The 20,473-nt window shown below is 45.6% G+C and overlaps 2 protein-coding genes across 2 annotated transcripts; one reads left to right on the top strand and one right to left on the bottom strand.

Moving 5' to 3' along the window:
* Positions 1-805: 805 nt before the first annotated feature.
* LOC123032501 lies at positions 806-8,138 on the bottom strand. Its single transcript, XM_044448396.1, has 5 exons — positions 8,069-8,138; positions 7,535-7,897; positions 6,566-6,856; positions 5,004-5,129; positions 806-3,844 (listed from the first exon to the last, which is right to left on the bottom strand). Exons 1-5 carry the CDS (start codon positions 8,136-8,138, stop codon positions 3,735-3,737), a joined length of 960 nt encoding a protein of 319 aa, XP_044304331.1. The 3' UTR covers positions 806-3,734.
* LOC123032639 (immunoglobulin gamma-1 heavy chain-like) lies at positions 7,892-20,026 on the top strand. The gene is made up of 8 exons (XM_044448700.1): positions 7,892-8,129; positions 10,932-10,934; positions 11,851-11,997; positions 13,811-14,146; positions 17,094-17,411; positions 18,361-18,453; positions 18,542-18,591; positions 19,758-20,026. The coding sequence occupies exons 3-8, from the start codon at positions 11,952-11,954 to the stop codon at positions 19,833-19,835; spliced, it is 921 nt and encodes a 306-aa protein (XP_044304635.1). The 5' UTR covers positions 7,892-8,129; positions 10,932-10,934; positions 11,851-11,951; the 3' UTR covers positions 19,836-20,026.
* Positions 20,027-20,473: the final 447 nt, after the last annotated feature.

Here is a 20,473-nt window from a genome sequence, read left to right as displayed (position 1 = left end):
GGGGAAGGAATGTTTCAGTTACGCTCAAAATGACGGCAGTACTACCCCTGCACAGAAGTGAAGCCCTGTGAACTTTTCAAATGTTTCCTGTTTATTAGAGCACAGGGCGTCAAGCGTGTCAAAACACACAGTACAGACACAGGGACAGAAAAGGTGACTCAGAGAGCAGTTTGTTTCTTGCCCAGCTTCTCTCTCTCTCTCTTTCAGCTCAAGGAAGGCACAGGCTCTATGAGTAATCAGTGGTCTGCTGGAGTCACTAAGATAAGCAACAGATAGTGCTCCCGGCCTCTTCTTGACTCATACAGAGCACACGGGGTCTGGGAATAAGCATGCCCCTGTAGGACAAAGCGACTGAAAAATTCAGCAAGTTCTAATAGGGATCCCTGACCATTTGGGGCAGAGAATAGCAGAGCAATATTGTCCCAACCTTCAGGCTTACAAGAAATGAAACACACATGGGGGGGGGGGGATGAGCACACGTAATCACAAAAACGTCGTGTTACGAAACTGCAATTGCCCCTAAAGAGACAGTTTCTATTCTAGGACCTGACGGTACCTCCTACACATAAACACATCACAGAAACGCATCAACACACCAGGTCTTCTTTCGCCTCAGTGTGGTTCCCCTGTTGTGAGAGAACCACAAATGCCGTGCCACCAGCTCAGAGATGGACACCACAAACACTTCTGTCATGAGCCTCCCAGCCCTTTGCGCAGAAATGTTCCTTTTCCAGCCTCCAGAAAATGCACCATAAGCTGTAAGTGCAGCACCATCAGAGGAAGTGGCGGGGGGGGGGGGAGCAGGGAGTGTGAATTTGGGCTTCTCTGCTTTGTTCTATGCAAATGCGAATATCTGTGTTTTCACAGAAGTTGGCATGAAGTTCTGCAGGAGGATAAAGGTGTTACCTTTCTCTCTGTGAAAGAGGTGTTACTTGGCTCTCTGGTTCGAGGTGGTGAAGGGACCTGCCACCAAAGCAAGCTCAGATTAGGGGGTCAGATGAATGCATGAGGAGGACTTCCAGGGAAGCTGGTTCAAGGTTTGGAGGGGCTTCCAGCCAAGACACCTTCAAGTAGGCTCCCTCCCTTAATAAGCTGAACCCGTTAGCACCATGGGCACTTGATGCCTTGGCCGTTCTTTTCCTTGCCATGGCTCCCACTTGCTCGTCTAACAGGCAGAAAGCCGGGAAACCTGGAGGGCATGGCATGATCCACTCCTCACCACCACCACTGTTCCCTGGGACAGGTAAGAGGCAGGTGGAACAGCAAGTAGCAGAGGGGAAGGAGAGCAGCAACTCCAGGGGACTTTTGTGGTCGGTGCCTGCTAGGCGGTGGACCCTCGAAAACGCAGGCATTTGGGGAAAGATGAGAGAGTACGTTCAAATCCACAGCAAGCACACTGCATAAGGTTTCATTTAGATGCCAGGAAGCACTTCCTGACAGTGAGGACCCCTCAGGTATGGAACGGGCTTCCACGGGAGGTGGGTGAGGCCCCACCGGTGAGGGTGTTCAAGGACAGGCTGGACATGCACATGGGAGGCATGTTGTGAGCGGAGGCGGCTGGAGCCGGGGGTCAGACTAGATGGCCCGGGAGGCCCCTTCTGACTCGCTCTGTTTCTATATTTCTATGTAATTCAATTCACCACTCATTCAGAGAGCTTTCTTTCAGGCTCCAAAAGACATCTCCAGAACGGCTGCATGTCTTCATATCCTCTCTGGAAAGATAGGACTCTGACTCCAACTTCCATATGAGCAACCTTCTCATACTTGCCTGCTGCTTTTGTCAATTCCCCGCCCCTCTTCTTACCAGGAAAAAAGAAATTCATTAAAGAAAAAGAGATGAGACATATTCGTTTATTATTTATAGCACGCACATCCTTCCAGGAGCCCAAAGCAACATACACAATTCTCCCCTGCATTTTACTCTCACAACGACCCTACGAGGTAGGACAGGCTGAGAGACTGTAACCGGCACAAAGTTAGCAAGCGTGGACTTGAGCCAGGGACTCTGACCCCTCAGATCAGAGTCCAAAAACTGGCTGCCCCTTCCAGAGCACTGGCTTGTCTTAGGGTGCTTCCAAATCTTTCGATGTCTCTCTCTCAGCACTCACCTTCTCTCATTCTTTGAAGAAAAATCCAGCTGTATATAGCAAGGTTCTTCCTGTTTCGCAGAGGGAGAAACCCTGTTACTTGGAGCAGAAGGCATTTCTTTTGACCGGATCAGCTCCAGCTTGTCTAGTCCTGCAGGTTCCAGCATGGCACCCAACAGTCGCTAGCTCCTCTACTGGACTAACCACTAGGCCTGAGTTTCATTTGGTTTCTGCAGAACTTTTGAAACTTGGAGTAGTGGTGACTGGCCTATTGCAAAGATCTGTGCTGTGCTCCAGTACTTCCTTAGCAGAGCTCAAACAGTGTTTGTTTCGTTTTACAGCTTGACCACAAGTGTGGGTTTATTAACAGGTAAATTATTCTTCTTTTAAATCCTGCCAGCTTTGGTTTTGGGGAAAGGCTGTTTCTGTGATTGGCCATGGCCACTCTGGTGGGCATTTTATGAATGGTTAAGCCTGGACCCCATGAGAATTTGCACAATTATCTCTTGACATTTCAAATGTGCCCACCAGCCCAAAAGGGGCTGTGAAGGGCATTTGATATCAGATTTTCAGAATAAGGGTGCCATTAATTGCAACTTGAGACCTTCTGCCTACAAAGCAGGTGACCTGCCACTGAGTTGTGTGGTCTTTCCCCTACAAGGAAAGTAAGATTCTAGTCCTCATGGTTCGGAATGAAATCAAACCATGATTTCAGTAGGCGCCTAGGAAGCTGCCACCTGCAAAATTGGTCTATCTAGCTCAGCATTGTCAGTACTGACCTAGCGCCTGCTCTCCAGGGCTTTGGGCAGGGAACTTTCCCAGCTATTCCTGGAAAGACCAGAAATCCACGTGGAAGCATCTCCATGCACAGCACCAAATATTACTGCTCCTTGTTGCTCATTTAGCTTTTCAGCCTGCCCTATCCCAGAGATGCGGTGTGAGCAGCGACAGAGATGCAGACCAAGCAGATCAGAATCAGGTCTAAAGCTAAGAGTTATATAACAACATGGCCTGCATCTCGAATGGGTTCGACTCTGACCACAGGTGGTTTCCTTGTAAGTCTATTCTTCCTTGAAATGGTAAATATGAGCTCCTTTCACTTTATCCCCACAATGACTCCTCTGAGGCAGGTTAGGTCAAAAGAGAAATTAAAAGGCCAACCCTGCATCGCGCATCCGACAGTTGCTCTTCGTTCATAGCAGAGCACAAAGGGAACAGAGCTGGCTGGCTGCTCGTTCTTTGAGCAACCCGTCTTTAGAGGTACCTCCATGTTCAGGGGCAGTGTACCTCTAAAGACCGGTTGCTCAAAGAACTAGCAGCCAAGGGACACCGGTGGGCCTGTCGCTTGATGCTTTACTCTGTTCACTACTGGGGGTGTGCAGATTTTATTACACCATCTCCATCTTTATTTCTCTGATTGTCAGACTTGCTTCATACCATCACCTGCTATTTGAAGGAATTAGATTCAAAACAACCACAGCCCCTTCACACAAACCCATTTCATGCTAATATCGCCTCCAAAACCTTGTTAAATTATCTCCCCTCCTCACTGTCTTCCACTGCATTCCTGCACAGATAAACCATTTGCACATGCTCCCAAACCATGGACAAGAATTGCTATTTTGAGTGAGAGTTGCACATATGTTCTTAAAAGCTAGAGACATTCTTTACCCTCCACTTCCAGCCTGAAAAGAGCAGTACCTGTGGCATCTCCGAAGATGGAGGCCCAGAGAACCAAGTCCAGAATCCTCGAAAAGCTGGAAGAAAGCAAAGAGATCATTACATATAAACAAATACAGTCCACTTTTTCTGCCTTTCAAATTATACACAAGGTAGTCTTTTCTACCAGCCAAAGCACTTCTAAGTTGTGATAACTGATTTTACAAGTTAAAACAGGAGTTGTGCAGAGAAAAAAAACACAGCTATTCTCTTTTCTATATCTCCCAAAAGTCTAAGCTGTCTGGGCAGGTTAGAACAGTTCCTAAACCAGAAATAAAATGCAATAGAACCACACATTCTCCAAAACACAGAATTTAAAAGCAGTTCAGCCCCCCCTCCACCTCTCCCCCCACACATCCAAAACAATTCAGCTAAAACTGTATTTTTAATGCACGATGAATCCGTTAGAAGCATCTGACAGGGGTGTCCTTCAGGGCCTTAACACACAGGGGCAGTCTTAACGTGCTCTCGAAAGGATGGCAGACTAGACATTGGGCAGGTGTCCAAGGGAATTTACTCCACAGGTCCCAAGTTGGTGTCTTCCAGTTGTGTTTGGCCTGGGGCAGGCAGGCAGCTGTGGTCCAAAGCATCCAGGGTTGGGGAAGGCTTGTTTCAGGCACCCTCTGTTGCCCCCAGTCCTTAAGAACATGATGCTTTGCTGGATAATATCAAGGCTTGTGCAATCATTGACCACCGTCAGTCCTGGCAAGCACCTGTTTCACAGGAGGTTGCTAGAAATGGGTCAGTGGGCAGCTGTGGACCATGCACGCTCCAACTTTGGAGAGCCTTTGGAGCCCATCAGCCCTCGTTGAGTCTACCTTCTCAAAAGCTCCTCCTCTTCCTCCTCATGGCTTCTGCTTGCTCAACAAGCAGAGGGCCAGCAAGTTCTGGCTTCTCCCCTCTCACCCAAAGATGTGGCAACTGGCCCACAGACTGAACTCAGAAGGACTGGGCTTAGGAAGCATCCTTTTCCCTGTACGCAACAAGACAACCTTCTCTTCTGGTTGATAAAAGCACAGTGAGGAGCCAGTCCAAGGGGTTCCTGTCACTCAGCCCCTGCCAAGGAGGGACCCTCAGTTGCTGCCCAACCATGCCTGCTTTTGGCACCAGGCCCTTCCAAGGGATTTTTCCCTGAAAGTGTGGGGCTTTCCTCCTACGGAGGGTGCTGGTTCATAGGACAAGACTTGCTGACATTACCTGGCCTGGAAGGGCCCAGTCGAATCCACAGAAAGCTGACAAGAAGCATTAGCCATGCCAGCACACTCAGGACGGCCAGGGGTACCAAGTAGTTTAGGCAGTTGGCACTGACTCCTGTGGAGGATGCTTTAAAAGGAAGGAACAGAGCACAGCAATGACTGCCCAGCTTACGAAACAATGCATGGAGATGCAGAGAATGAAGACAGAATGGACCATGTTTCCTTTTGTACTTCATTCCCCTCCTGTAAGACTGGAAGGCGAGGTGGCACAGGGAAACAGAAACAAGCACAAGCCCTCTGGCAGCATAAAGCTGCCTTCTGTAAGCTGGTGCCTTCCAGATGCTTGGACTACAGCCCCCATCACACACAGCCAGCATCGTGGCCCATGGAGGATGCTTGGAGGAGCTGCTACCCATCCCAAGAGCACCAGAGGTTGTGACACAGCTCCCCCTGGTGATGTGATGGGGAAGAGCAGCACCTTTCTCTCAACGAGGGCTTGTAGGAGTGGGATCAGACCCGGACTCCAGCCTGTTCAAACCTCAATGCCAGTGGACTATAATCCCTTGAGAAGGTGCACAAAGTGCTCTTCTATGATACAGACACACCAATATCTTATACATACACACATCCTTTGACTGGGTTCAGTCTTCACAATAAGCGATCCCCAAAGGTGGAGCATGGGTTATTTATTTATTTAAAATATTTGTATGCCACCCAATTATGCCACAGCACCTCTGGGCAGCTCACAACAGAAGATAAAAACACAATAAAACATAACAGAATCCCTAACATATTATATATTAAAAACAGCAATAAAATACAGTAAAACATATCATTGAATTATAAGTGCTTGAGGTTAAATTGTGGGTAATTGTGTTGTCTGAACCCAGTCAAGACAACCATCTGTGGTTCCCAGGCCCACACACAAATATGGGTTTTTCTCCTCATGGGTTGTTCATGGTTAACCAGACATGGCTTGTTAGCATAGTTGTGTTCGGACAACCCGATAACCCACATTTCAACAACCACTCACAGTTAAAAGACTGTCCACACTCAACTGATACTCCAGCCTTGAGTGTGGATTGTTTTGTCTGAAACTGGTAAGAGGAGTAGGATGGGAATAGATTTTCCTGGCAACAATAGAATTGCCGTGAGCTATTCTTACTGTAATATGAATATTTTGGAGTGATTCAAATATTTTGGAGTGATTCTCCAATGGGCAGTTCAGCCACATTTGCTTCACAGAAGACCTGAGATGAAAATTGCCAGACACAGTTGCTTGATATGAATCAATTCAACGGGCGGCAATTTTAGAGTGTCCTAGGAGACATGGTTATGGAGACCAACCTGATCAGCACTCGAACTTCCCAATTTATCACTGCTGGGAATACCCTAGAACTTATCCTCAGAGAAGGAGAAAAGAAACAGAGCATTTTGAGATGGGAGGGTTGAATGACTGCTGAACTTGGACAGCTTTTCTAACTGACTTGCGTTCATGTTACAAGCACAATAGATTGTTTAAACACCTCCTTGAGCCTGAACAAGGACGGCTAAGTTACTCACCTGCAGGGAATGTGCCTTTCACCTTGACCCCAGTGTGGGATGAATTGAATTTGACTTTGCATATGATGTCCTTCAGAGTCCTGTGTGAGCCCCCAGGGATGTGAAGGACACTGAGGAAAGTCAGGAAGCCACTGCTGTTCTTCACCAGATGTGTCTCTTGCTCCAGAGGTCCAGCAGAGTCCCAGGACACTTGGACGAAGTTAGAAACTCCATGGACCACACAAGCCACTCGGTTGTTTTGAGGAGCACGGAGCTGCAAAAACACCACGGAGCTGCTTGGAGTATAACTATCTGCAGAGTGGGAACATGAAAAAGACCAGCTAGGAAATATTGGAGTTGCAGCCATTTTTAATGCCTAAATTTGCCTTTGGCTATGGGCATAGCTCATATGGGTCCCTACGATTCCACAGGAAGGTTCTAAGTTTAATTCTCTGATTCTGAGCAAGGAGACAGAAGCATTGGTGTGAGGAAAGATCGAGTTAGAGAAGGGAAGGAGGTGTTGGAGCAATGATGCTGAACTTTTTCTCCCGGGACTGGATTTTCTAGTCAGTACCCCAGCGAGGGACAAGACAAGATCTAGGCAGAATGGGGCAGGGCCAAGGCAAAGCGGGTGAGGCAAAATACCAGCTTATTTTAGCTTAAAGTTCTTACTAACAGCCAACAAAGCTCTAGGAGAAGTAATTTCCACCTTGTAAAATGAAAATAAATGGTACAAAATCCAGGAAACTACTAAATCATTGGGATTGCGACAGAGGAAGGGGGGGCAGAGAAAGGATACGGCATTCTGGGGACCCTCGTGGGATGGATTGGGACATAGAACACCAATGGGTTAAAAGGCATCGACTGCCTTTATGTATTTATTTCGTCTGAATTCCACCCCACAACCCAAGGGTTCTCTTGGCAGCTCACAAGGAACAAAATCATTCAAACCTCTATTCCCATCCTTTCATATATTCAGCAACTCCTTACCTCCAACTATCAGCAAAGTAGACACATTGCTGAATTTAAATGTGAGGTCTGTCTTTGCACACAAATACAGGCCAGAATCATCTGTTTGGGCACGGGAGATTTCCAAGACGGTCTTTTGTCCTTCAGTTTTGCAGGCAAATCTGCTCACAGTGTTCTTCTCCAAGCAGCTCTTAACAAGACAAAGCGTCTCATTCTCTCTTCTTTTGTACCAACCGAATGATAATCCATCGTCTTCTACCTTGTCTTCCAAAATGCATGGGACTCGTGCCACGCTCTCCTTGTCCACAAATTGGAACTCCTGCGCCCGATACAGTGAAAATAAATGGAGTTCTAATACTGAGGAAAGAAACAGAATGGATGTTGCTGCAGTGGTTTAACACAAATATTTTTAACTTCCCCACCTCCCAAAGAGCCCGGCTTATTTAGAAACAACAGCAGAATATATTTATTTGAAAGCGTGAGGGTTAATATTGTCTACCCTTGGCTGCCAGCAGCTTTCCAGGGCTTTGGATGGGACATGTTCCTCAGCAATACTTAGATATATCAGGATTTCGAACGGTGACTTCAGCATATACTGCAGCCCGACACTACTGAGGTATCGCATTTCTCCATAATTTACTGTGACAAGTGCTAGTAATTGCTGACATCTACACACACTTGCAAGTAACACTCTGATTCAACACATGTGCCGGGAGAAGGTCTTATTCAGGGGAATGAAGAGCATTACACTCACTGATGTATGAGCTGTGTTATGCAGTAGTTTCCTCGTGGAAAGGCAGGCTAAGTACTTAAAAATATAAGCTCTGTAGAAAACAAAGACTTTCAGGTTATCAGCAGAGCTTCCAGCCTAGACGCAAAGCATGTAAGATTCCAGGTAAAAGCAAAAGAAGTGTTTACCTGCTGAGGTCAAAATGAGGCAGTTAGTCAACAGCATTGCCTGCAGCAGCGTTCAAAGCCAGCATCTGTGCTGAAGCTTTGAGTGAAGGAGAGGACAGGACTCTTGTTTCCTTTGTTGGTGGAGCCTAATTCACTCTGTGTGGGTGTTGCCGGTGGTGCAGGGTGCCACTGAAAACAGTCAGTGGGCTGTTAATTGCTGAGAGGGGATCAACCACGATTCGAGAAAGCGATGCCCCCAGCAGACTACAGCTCCAGGTTTGATTCTTCTATCAACTTCTTGTCAGACTAAATTTGTACATTTCCTATCTGAAGAGAGTTTTTGGCAGGGCTGGCCAGGGCAGCTTATTTTATTTTATTTATTTATTTATTTATTTATTTATTTATTTATTTATTTATATATTCATTCATTCATTCATTCATTCATTCTAATGTATATATTTTAATTTTTATTTATGTGGATCTAATTTATTGTTGTAAGCCGCCCCGAGGCTTCGGCAAATGGGGCGGCATAAAAATGTTTTAATAAAATAAATAAATAAATAAATAAATTCAAGGCAACCTGGAAACTTAGACCAGAGCAGAATATAGAGTGGAGGGCGGGGGGCTACTGGGGGGTGATGCAGCCTGGTGAGGCCGGGAAGTCCCTCAGCTGGAATCTCTCCAGGCTTCACAGCATTACCTCTCTTCTCAAGGGTAAACGGGGTGCTGCATTCAAAGCGCAGAAACACAGTGGCTAACTTTTTGTTTGACTTCTGTGTAAAAAGCTCCCAGTCTGGATCAGGAAGTACCACATGCAGCTTGGAGGAGATAATTCCCCCCCCCCCCCAGTAAATTCATCTGCCCTCTGCTCGAGGGCTTAAGAAAAGAGGAAATTTCATGGGCAGCCTCCCACAAAAACCTCTTTTATAACACAAGTCTTTGTTAAAGAAAAACTCCAGCCTCCCACTATGATGTTGGCTTGCCTTATGAGGCTACATGATAAGGAAGCACTCTGGGAATGCATCAGAAGAGTTCTACAAATGTTAAATATTATGAATAGCCTCTTGGAACATATATCAACAGTTATGCTTTAGCAGAATTTAACGGGGACAGTTTGAAAAGATTTGGACACCTGTCTGACTGATTGCTACAAGATGGATCTGAAACTGGTCAAGCTGTAAATTTAGTGCGAATTAAAACTGCAAATTTAGATTGCAATCCTATGCGTATTTAAACAGAAGAATGTCCTGCAACAGCACCCGACTCTGCAAGGGATGATTTAGCTGGGCTCTGCTTTACTCATATGCTGCTTCTAGCAGGCTACTGTGAGAACCAGTTGCTGGACTAGTTAGGCTTTTGGTCTTATCTAGCACAGGTTTTTTTGGATATTAAGCATTTTACATAGATCTAGAATTATTGTGCAAGGTCTGTGTCTCGTTCACAGAGGTCCAAATGCTGCCATTTCCCACTTCCCGGTCGCCTGTGTTTCCCACCATGAGTTCTAGTTTTGCTTTATTTTCTTAGCCTGGATAATCCATAAAGAGGGGAAAGACAGAACAGCTACATGGTACTTGGACTAGGAATATTAGGAATTGTCCTGTTGGTTGGCGGATCGGGCTTCGGAGAGGGTGGAGTGACCCTTGCCCTGAACGGGGTTGCACTCCCTCCTAGGGACAAGGTCCGCAGCTTGGGAGTGCTCCTTGACCTGGAGCTCTCACTGGAAGCTCAGGTAACAGCAGTGGCGAGGAGCGCTTTCCTCCAGCTTCGGCTGATTCATCAGCTGCGCCCCTACCTGGAGAACGACTGCCTGGCGACAGTGACACATGCACTGGTGACTTCCCGTCTTGACTTCTGTAACGCGCTCTACGTGGGGCTACCCTTGAAGACGGTCCGGATACTTCAGTTGGTTCAAAATAGAGCTGCCAGGCTGTTGACGGGGACTGGGCGTTATGGTCACATGACTCCAGTCCTCCGTCAGCTTCACTGGCTTCCCATTGAAGTCCGGGCCCAATTCAAGGTGTTGGTAATGACCTATAAAGCCCTAAACGGCTTGGGTCCTGGTTACCTGAAGGAGCGCTTACGTCCATATATGCCCAGCCGCCCCTTGAGATCAGTGGGAGAGGCCCTTCTCCGGGAACCCTCCGGGAAGGAAATTAGGAGGGTGGCTACTCGGAGGAGGGCTTTCTCTGCGGTGGCGCCCAACTTATGGAACATGCTCCCCAGAGAGGTCCGCCTGGCGCCGTCGTTATTTGCTTTTCGGCGTCAGGCGAAAACCTTTTTATTTAAGCGGTATTTTAACTGTTAGTATTAACTGATTTTATCTGGCCAGGGCGGCTTATTTTATATTGTATTTTTTGGATTTTTAATGTTTATATTAATTTATTGTTGCAAGCCGCCCCGAGGCTTCGGCAAATGGGGCGGCATAAAAATGTTTTAATAAATAAATAAATAAATAAATTGTCTGTCTGGAAGTACTTTTGTCCTACTAGTCACTTCTGTCTCTCTCTCTCTTTTTTTACAGGGGGTAAGTGGAGGGGTCAAAAAGCATGCCATAAAACTTTGAAACTGAATCCAGCAAGCACAACCTTATGGAGAGGAGAACCGAGCACGAGAGCTGGTGTGCTTAGAGTGAAGGGCTGGAGACCTTCGAGAGCCGGGTTCTAGTCCCCATTTGGACTAGATGTGGGGGTGGCTTGGGGTGGCTTTGGACAGTCCCCCCTTCGCAGCCCAGCTGGCTGCCCCAGACGGCTGTTCTGAAGACAGAATGGAGCTACGGAAGCGGCCTCGAATTCCTCTCACAGGCTATCAGTAGCCACGTTGGCCATGTGCTTGTACCCGTCCTGCTTGAGGGATCCTGTGGGCAGCCGGTTTGCCACCGTGTGTACGAAGAGCTAGACTAGATGACCTTTGGGTCTGGCTCAGCATGGCTTTTCTTAATAATATAGCAGCAGTCAACTGATGTGGGATGATTGTTATGTCCTAATTTGTGGAGGACCGTCTGTTTGGTCCAAGTTGGGGTTAAGATGACAGACTCTAAAAAGGGCGAATGGATGGGTCCGGAAGTTTCTCATCCAGCATTTCCATCTGGACGGCAGGCCAAGCAAAGGCTGGACACTGCCCACTTCTGTGCACTGGTTAGATGCATTCTAGTTCTGTATAAAGTATAGCCATTGTTACTCATCTATGCACAAAAGAAATTCAGCGTGTGCATTTTTCATGCTAACCTGTGTCTGATGTAGTCACTCTAGCGACATGGATGTAAATGTTTCCAGGACTGGAGAAGCTTTGCTAGCATGCATATGTAGGTTTGCCATTAACCATTTAAAAACAAATTTCTTCACTTGCTTGCTTTAAAAGAATAGCTACCAAATGGTTTTTCAAATCTCCCAATTGTGAGCCTTTTTTGAAGATAGGAGATCTTATCTCTGTTTTCTCTCTAGCCACAGATGCTAGCAGGAAACATAGCATCTGTGCAGCTCACAGGACCACCGAGTGAGACACCAACCAGAAGATCTTCACTATTCAGTCAAGGAAGGAAGATATGATGCTTCTCCGCTTGGCTGGGTTGATTCTACTTTCGTTGCTTTGTAAGTGTTTCCAGACCCCAAATATCATTCCTTTTTGTGGTGTGACTCTTCAGCAGAACCTTGAAAAATATGAAAGCATGTTGGGTTAGAGCCAGGCTTAGCTAAAGTAGACTAATTGAATTTATTTATTTGCTTGTTTATTTTAAGTACTTTTATCTTCTCAACCAAAAAGAGTCCCACACCATCTTGCATGTAAACTGTACACCAAGCCGGGTTTTTATGCAAAGGTTTATAATCTAAAAAGACAAGGGAAAGGAGTAGGCAGATAGAAGAAATAAGTTAAGTCATGGCCAGCTTAAATTCTATTTATTTCAGTGGGTGTAGCTTTGGTATGACTTCGTCCGGATTCAATATATTATTTTCAGAATGGCAAAACCCTCAAAAAACTCAGGGAGAATTCCCTATGAGCGGGCATGTATAGGATTGTACTCTTAAGGTTTGCTATAAAAAAATCCAGAATGCCTTGGCCCTTGACAAGCTTTGGCACCTTTGTGAGTTTGTTCCAGTTTCAACTTCCTTTTGTGTGCGGTGCCTTCTTTCTTTACTTTATTGGGCATATACTCCTAAATACACTTTTCTGGGAGTAAAGTCCCATTTATTTTCATGTTTTCCTCCTCTCTATCGCTCCCCTACTACTACCAACTTTTGATTATGAACTATCTTGTTTCATAGTGCTCTTAAAATGAACTATGATTTCATATACTATTTTACTTCAGGTGATTCCTTAACTACATAACTGCAAATGAGCTGACCAAAGAAACCTCTGTACCTTCATCTATTCATCGATAATATGTATAAAACCTATAAACCAAATGGGCCTTAAAATTAAATAAGGCAGTTCTGAATCCTGAGTTCTCATACCAATATAAAATACTTGCGTTCGCCTAAAACAATCATTTACTGACAGTCTTTTCCCTGATCCTTATATTAATTTCAACACAACACTCACATCATATTCCCTTACACAAATTTTAAATTATAGGGGTTCTACTCTCATCTATATACACCCTATATTCTGGAGTGCTGATGATGCAAAAGGCGAACAGCCAAGAGAGCAGCATGTTTTACCGCTGTAACAGCCTTGGCAGGAAAAGCTAGGCCCATTCTGCATATTATCCAACAAGCAGCTCCAGGCTGAACTTTAAAGGAGATGTCCATGGTGCTGAATCTGTTCGGAGGGTAGAGTGTAGCACCATGCAGCGTTCCTTAGACGTTCAGACTAAACCCCGAGTGGATACACCATTTCCGGGATACTGGAACCATAAGCCTTCTCTCTTCGGTCTAGTTCATCCGTTGAGCCTTGGTTGTAACAACCCAGTATTGTGCCAGAAACCAACAAGCAATCCTTGCCAGGTTCACACGACGCAGTGAGCTGCGTCGAGACAGATATTTCTGAAAATCTCCCAGCACACCCATGGGAGGGAAATGGACCACTGGGCTTTATCCCCTCCATGATCAAGTATTTCCCTAAGCAGCATAAAAAGACCAGCTCAAGAGAAACCAGCCGTTTCTCTTCCCAGCTCCAGGGCAAACTACTACTTGCTTTCCAAGTTAACTGTTGGTTCCAGCCGTTAATTGCTCTTAATTGTGCATTCCACACCAAGCCACCTCCAAATGTTCTGCAGGTCAGCAGGAAATCATATCACTGGGACAATCCATTTTCTCCCAGCTATTGTGAGGATTACAGCTCTCATCCAGGAAAGGGAAGGAGACCTCGCTAAGGAGAAAGTCCTAGGCTTCCACTTTGTGAGTCTTGCCTCTGCTACACCGTTGAACATAGCTTGTTTTTCCATACATATGTTTTTCCATATAGCTACCCATTCACAAAGGACTGGAATAATCCCACGGAAAACAGAGGGATCTCTGGGAGGAACTGTAACCCTAACATGTAACTTACCAGTTGGGCAGCCCTCTGGAAGAACACTGGTACATTGGTACAAAGAGAAACAAGGCAGAAGTCTGGACTGGATATTCACATGTTCGGACTTTTCAAAACCAGATGGGAAGTACTCAAATCGTCCAGATACAACCACAAGATCTTCTCTGATCATCAGTAATGTGCAAAGAAATGATTCTGGGCTATATTATTGTGTGAAATACAATTCTGAACATCCTGAATTCCTAGAAGGTATAAGGTTGATCATCACAGGTGAGTGTCCAGACACACGTTGAAAATGATTATGGAAGCAGGAGAACTTTGCCCACGTTGGTGCCCTCCAGTATTTTGGACTTATTAGCCTAGCCACCATGCCCAAGTGTTGGGAATGCTGGGAATTGTAGTCCAAAGCATCTGGAGGGCATCAGATTGAGGAAGGCTGGTTTAGTAAGATGCCAATGCTGTTTGAGGAGAAGGAAGAGTTCCTGTTGTGACTATTATTTTTATTAAACATGATAGCCACATTTTAAAAACATTTCTATATCCTCATTCAGGAAAAAAGAGCAATCCAGGCAGTTTACAAAAATGCCCAAAAGCAAATCACAACCAAAGTCATAGTCAAACCTTGAGAAATGCTTTTGAAACCATAAAAGTCATATGGAAAGCCCAATTAAAATGGAATGTCTTGGCCCGTTTCCTGAATGAAGAGAGCAGTTTTACTATTTACTAGTATTGACTTTTGCTCCTATACTATACTACCCAATTTGAATGAAAACTGAATTTTAACAACTTCCCCAGATTGGACAGCTGGGGCCTGTAACTGACAATCCCACCACCAATGCCTTTTAAAGCTGTTAAATGCCTTGGCCAGGCACTGAAAGGATAGCATAGTTAGCCTCAGTGGGGGGATTTTTCCATAATTTGAGGGCTACCACAGAGAAGGCCCTCCCCTTCTTGTTGCCAGTGACGGAGCCTCCCTTGCAAGTGGCAGTCAGAGGAAGGCACAAGATGTTAATGTCATTGTTTTGCCCCCAAGCCAAGCAGGGCTTTATAGATTAAAACCCGCAGTTTGGAAGTGCATAGGTAGCCGGCTTCAAGCAGGCCAAAACTGTGATCATATGTTCAAGCCCTGTTATCTGGCTGCCTCATTTCGCACAAGCTGCAGCCTCTGAACAGCCTTCAAGGAGAGCTTAACAGGGCAGTAACCAAAACCAAGCTATCCTTGCCCAGATAGGAGTACAGCAAGATGGCTGTCCGTCACAAGATGGCCACACACACGGATGGCTTTAAAAAAGGATCGGACAAGAATATCTATGGCTACCAGCAGAACTCCAGATGGTGAGGAATATGGGTTGCACTTGAGTCCTGCTTCTGGGTTTCCTGTGAGCAAAATGCAGGCCTGGATGAACTCATGGCCCAATCTAGCACTGAGGCCCTTCTGTTCATAAGCTTCATGGATTTAAGTAGGTCTGTTCTAATTATGGGACTGCAGGTGGTGCAGTGGGTTAATCCGCTGTGCTGCTGGGCTGGTTGATCGAAAGGTCGCCGGTTCGAATCTGCACAACGGAGTGAGTTCCCGTTGCTCCGTCCAGCTCCTGCCAACCTTGCAGTTCGAAAGCATGCAAATGCAAGGAGATAAAAGGTACCACTTTGGTGGGCAGGTAGCAGCGTTCCGTGCACTTTGGTGTTTAGTCATGCCGGCCACACGACCACGGAGACTGTCTGCGGACAAACGCTGGCTCCCTTGGCTAGGAAACTGAGAGGAGCACCACCCCCGAGAGTCAGGCATGACTGGACTTAAATGTCAAGGGGAAACCTTTACCTTTTCTTCTAATTATAGCAGCATCTGAACCCAAACCCCAGCCCACTGTTCTGATTTAACAGACACTACCTCTAGCAAAATATAGTTTGAACTGTTCTGGTACGGGCAAGGATAGTGTTTTCCTCCTGGGCAGGACCTGGCACTTGCTTTCTACTGCGGGAAGTACAGAGCCCATAAAACATTGGGTAATAACTTGCTGGAAATGAACAAAGGGGTGTTACACACTTGCCCCTGTTCTTATCTTAGGAGGGAACACCCTTTATTGAGAAACATTGATTTGCCAACCTGTACATCACAGTCATATAGCAGGTGTCTCAATGCAACCAGTGGAAGCAACTTCGCATACAATTATCGAGTCACCGCATCAGTTAAGAGCTGCACTAATTGGTTTAACAGATGTTTTAACTGGATTACTGAAGTACTTTTCACAGCTCTCTTTGCACTTGACTGTGTTGTGCGTCTATCTGCTAAGTCCTCTCCCACATGGAAATGGAACAGACTTGGTTCCTGGCTTAAGTATTTGAAAGGCATCCTCTGTTGATGTACACAGAAAGCAGTCGCCTCTGTGGGCCATAAAGGTTTTCACACTTAAGGGCAGGAAAGCTGCGGCTCACACAGGTTCTCCAACCCCTTTGCCCCAGACACCAATGATGCAGTGGCTTCTTTTGTGTAGGTTTCCTCTCCATTTTAGTAGGCAGAAATACCTCTAAGGACTCGCTATTGGAGTTTCTCTGAAATTGAATTTGACTCTCAAGGGGAAGGTGGTTTTACATCGTAAGAGACAAAGCCATGTTGTGTTGACGGACAAACTCTAGTTGCTCAAATAGCACTTTTAAAAGGAAAAAGAGAAACAAATAGATTGGTGGGGGGGATGGAGAGGGAGCTGGTTTGCTCCTTCTCTTAACACTAGTCCTCAAAGGGATTTGATTACCTTGCATGATGCTGATTGGTGGGACAGCCAGGACAGAAGAAATGGACCGATTTCCTGCACACCCCGAAACTATAGAATTTATTTCCACAAGATGTAGCAATGGCTACCAGTTGGGAAGACTTTAAGGGGGACTGGAAAAACTCATGGAGAAGGCTATCCATGGCTCCAGGATCAAGGGCAGTATGCCCCTTTATCCAGTTGCTGGGGAACACGGGCAGGAAGGCTCTGGTTGGTCCTTATGCTCCAACCCAGCACAGAAGTTCTTAAATTCTTGCATCCCACCCTGACATTGCAGTGCCAGAATTAGCACTGGGTGACTCTTGGCCCAGTCACACTTTTTCAGCCTAACCTACCTCACAGGGTTGTTGTACAGATAAAATGGGGGACATGTATGCTTCTCATGGGGGAAGTGGGATAATAAACCTAGTAACATAAACAAAAGTGATTATTGTTCTGTGTTCTTTCAGATGATTCTAGGACAGACTTTTCCTTACTGGTGTCCCCCTTCTTTGAAGAGCTCTGGCATAACCACACTCTTCCTCTGCTTTGCCTTTTCTTGGATGTGCACCCCTCTTGGAAGCCTGTATCCTGGAATACTAGTAGCAAAACATCTCAGAATCAGTTAGACATTGGTGTGACAGAGGCCCATGGAAGATTTAGCATCTGGAGCATATGGCTGGTTCTGCCAGAGGCACCGTTTCAGGGGAAAGCACTTGGCTGTGCAGCTGAAGGAAACAGAAACTTCAGTGCTATATTCCAGAAGAATAGGAAATCGAGAAGTCCAGGTAGAGTATGATTAAAAATAGCTAATTCTGGGGGCTGAATGTATAGGCTGTATATCTATAGAGTTCCCTTGGCAACTTGGTTCACTTTGCTCATTTTAAGCTTGTTTTGTTCATTTTAGGTGGTTTCACATTCTTTTTGGGCATGTTAATAAATAGCTTCAAAACAAAAAAAGCTAATTCTGTCTACCAGGAAATGTGTTATCAGTTAGGATTTTGGAGGGACCTTGGGCAAAGTAGCTTAATGGGTTCTCTCTTTCACCTAATTTTCTGTCTCACCATTGTGGTCCTCACTTGTGCAGACTCCTCATGCTCTTCCTTATCATGGCTACTGTTTGAGAGGAGGGAGTGGGTCAGCAGCAGTGTGTCCTAGTGGTTAGAGAGTTGAACTTGGACTCCGGAGACCTGAGTTCAAGTCTCCATTTGGCCCTAAAGCTCACTTCAGGCCTCCTGACCTTCCTTGCAGGGCTGTTGCAAGGATAAAAACAAAAGAGGACAAATATATAAGCAGCTTCAAGTTTCTGGCACAAAAAAAGGCAGGGTGTGGATACCGCTTCTATTCCTCCTGCCCACTGTTGCCTGGGATGGAGCAAGAACCAAGTGAACCAGCAGGTTGCAGTGGGGAAAAGCAAGGGCAAATCCCGTGAGGCTCTTCTCAGTGGGCCCCCGCTGCAGTGCAGGCCATTGGCAAGTGCTCCATCATGCCTACCCTTGGCGTCAGCCCCAGCTAAGCTCTACTCGGGGCACGTGGTCGTTTAGAGGAACTACCTTCCGAGGAGTTTTAGCCATCCAGGGTGGTACGCGAGAGGAATCTGATGTCCTAGGCAGATGTATATATCTGAAATAAGTACTGAGAAGTCAGTGTGAGCATTATGGGCTAGTAAACTAACACTACTTCTTTCTCTTCCATTCTCTCTCTCCCCATCCCCTTCTCCTTCCTTTCCTTCTACAGAAAACTGCGTCCTCAAGCTGTGTTTGGGAGGCCCCTGGATTCCAATCCTCCTCCTGATTCTGCTCTTGCTTTTTAGGAAGCGCTGTGCCAGAGGTAATGCTCCCATGAGACCAGGGTCCAATCCCTACCTATGAGTCCAGGCAGTGTGAATATAATTTCCTCTTTGTCTCCTGGCTCACAGGCAATGCTGCGCAACCCGCAAATCCCAGACTCATGGGGGAGATCCAGCAGGTAAATGACATCCTTAGAAACTGATCTATTAACAGCTTAGACGGTCAGACCACAGCCTTTATACTCTCCACATCTGGACCACTGGAAGGGATATCCATGCCACCGTTGTTAAAAGGGTTGCCAGGGCTTCTTCCGGAAAGCAAACACAATCTTCCCCCCTCCCACTGGTCCGTACGTGCCCTTTTGTTTCTCTCTCACATCTCAATCCAGCCTTCTGGGGTTACCCAGATGACTCCAACCATTTGCAGATTTATACATGCCTAGGCAGAGAAAAATCCTCTAACTTTCAGCATGCCCCAGACAGCCATGGTCAATATTTATTTATTTGGAATATTTATATGCTGTCCTTCTGCAGAGCCTCAGGACAGCTTACATCAATCAATAAAAATAGTTATAAAAACATAATACAAATAACTTCCAGATCCACCCTGGCTACAGAGTAAAACATAAATAGGTAGTATTAAAAGTTATTAAAATATTGTTGAAATAAAAAGGTCTTAGCCTGGTGCCAAAAAACAAATAATGACGGCACCCGACAGACCTCTCTGGGGAGCTCATTCCACAATGACAAAATCTGTTCTGATACGCCTACTCAAATTCAGTTGCACTTCCCCCAGGTAAGCAGGGCCTACGATTGCCTCCCCAGACATCTATATTCTGGCGATTGCTGTAACTTTCTCATTATTCTTCTTCAAGCCTGAAATGGCAGTGACGTAACCTCCAAAGCAAGATAGAGCCACCCTAGTTTTATCAGATGCAATGTCAAAACTGTTCATCCCGATTGTTATTAACGTGATAAAGTAGGGTTGGGATGGGAACCTCTTGCAATTCAAAGACTAAATTCAATTTCAAAAGTGGGGGCGGGGCCAAAATTACCAGCCTATAGTAGCTGGAAGTTCTTACTGCAATAAGTCAGACTCAGGAGAGAATTTTCAACTTCTCAGAACGGGAAAAGCTGTCTAGATTTTGGGAAACTTTCAAAGGATCTGTGATGGAAGGGGGGGTGGGGGAGACTGTGTGGCTCTCTGGGGTGGGCTCTGCACCTTGTGACAAAGAAACACAGAAGAAAAGCATTGAAAAATAGCAAGGCACAGTCTAGTAGTTTTGTTTTGCTGTTTTTTCCCCCAAAAAACCCATCCTTTTTACTTTTCCATATCTCACTGCAGACAACTTACGCAGAAGTGCATTTCAACAATCAAAACATGGCCTTCACGGATCAATCCCACTTCTCAAATCCAAGTTGATCTTGTTTCCAGAACAAGGATAAATTCAAAGAAAAAGCTGGGATTAACTCTCCTAGAAGTTAAATTTAACATGTAGCATTGATACCACAAGCCTATGCAAGCATATTCAGGAGTTTTACTTGGTTTATAGTAGCAGGATTACAGCTTCAGGTGTCTGTATTTTTTAAAAAAATAAACTTGTACATTCCTCAGTTTGGCTTCTCTTTCATTGACCTGATTTGGCTTGTTTGGGATGGGCTGCAGCCCTCAGTAACCAACAAAGCCCTTGGTTTATTTTCAGGGTTGCTGCGCATCTCAGACCAAGCAGTCTAGGTTTAGATAACATGGCAAGCTGAGCTAATGCAGGCACTTATAGAAATCTGACTAATATGCACCTGGCTATTTATTTCCTGATTTAAAAGGAGGATTTGAAGCAAACCTTAAAAATAGGATAAAAATATAGCTCCACAGATTTGGGTATCAATTATACATAAGCTTCAAAAAACACACCAAATCCCCATGTAACCAAATATCCATCTAAAGTGGGGGGGTCTATATACCACCTATTCCAATATTGAAAATGCCTTTATGTCCTTCATCTATCGCAGTATAAAGAAGGGGGCCAGCTCCAGAAAATGGCAATTTGGACTTTTGGCAGG

This window comes from Varanus komodoensis, unplaced genomic scaffold (genome assembly GCF_004798865.1).
Source record: "Varanus komodoensis strain SLA01 unplaced genomic scaffold, ASM479886v1 scaffold55, whole genome shotgun sequence".
In the NCBI taxonomy this organism is placed as follows: Eukaryota; Metazoa; Chordata; class Lepidosauria; order Squamata; family Varanidae; genus Varanus; species Varanus komodoensis.
This window is presented reverse-complemented; position numbering and strand designations above follow the sequence as displayed.

Bases quoted from the DNA above. Each gene is read 5' to 3' on its own strand.
- LOC123032639 (XM_044448700.1), top strand. From the start codon at position 11,952: ATGATGCTTCTCCGCTTGGCTGGGTTGATTCTACTTTCGTTGCTTT. The intron at 18,454-18,541 runs GTAATGCTCCCA...CCTGGCTCACAG, and splicing joins TAGGAAGCGCTGTGCCAGAG to GCAATGCTGCGCAACCCGCA. The intron at 18,592-19,757 runs GTAAATGACATC...ATCTCACTGCAG, and splicing joins TCATGGGGGAGATCCAGCAG to ACAACTTACGCAGAAGTGCA.
- LOC123032501 (XM_044448396.1), bottom strand. From the start codon at position 8,138: ATGCGATACCTCAGTAGTGTCGGGCTGCAGTATATGCTGAAGTCACCG. The intron at 7,898-8,068 runs GTATTGCTGAGG...AAACCACTGCAG, and splicing joins CGAAATCCTGATATATCTAA to CAACATCCATTCTGTTTCTT. The intron at 5,130-6,565 runs GTGAGTAACTTA...TTCCTTTTAAAG, and splicing joins GAAAGGCACATTCCCTGCAG to CATCCTCCACAGGAGTCAGT.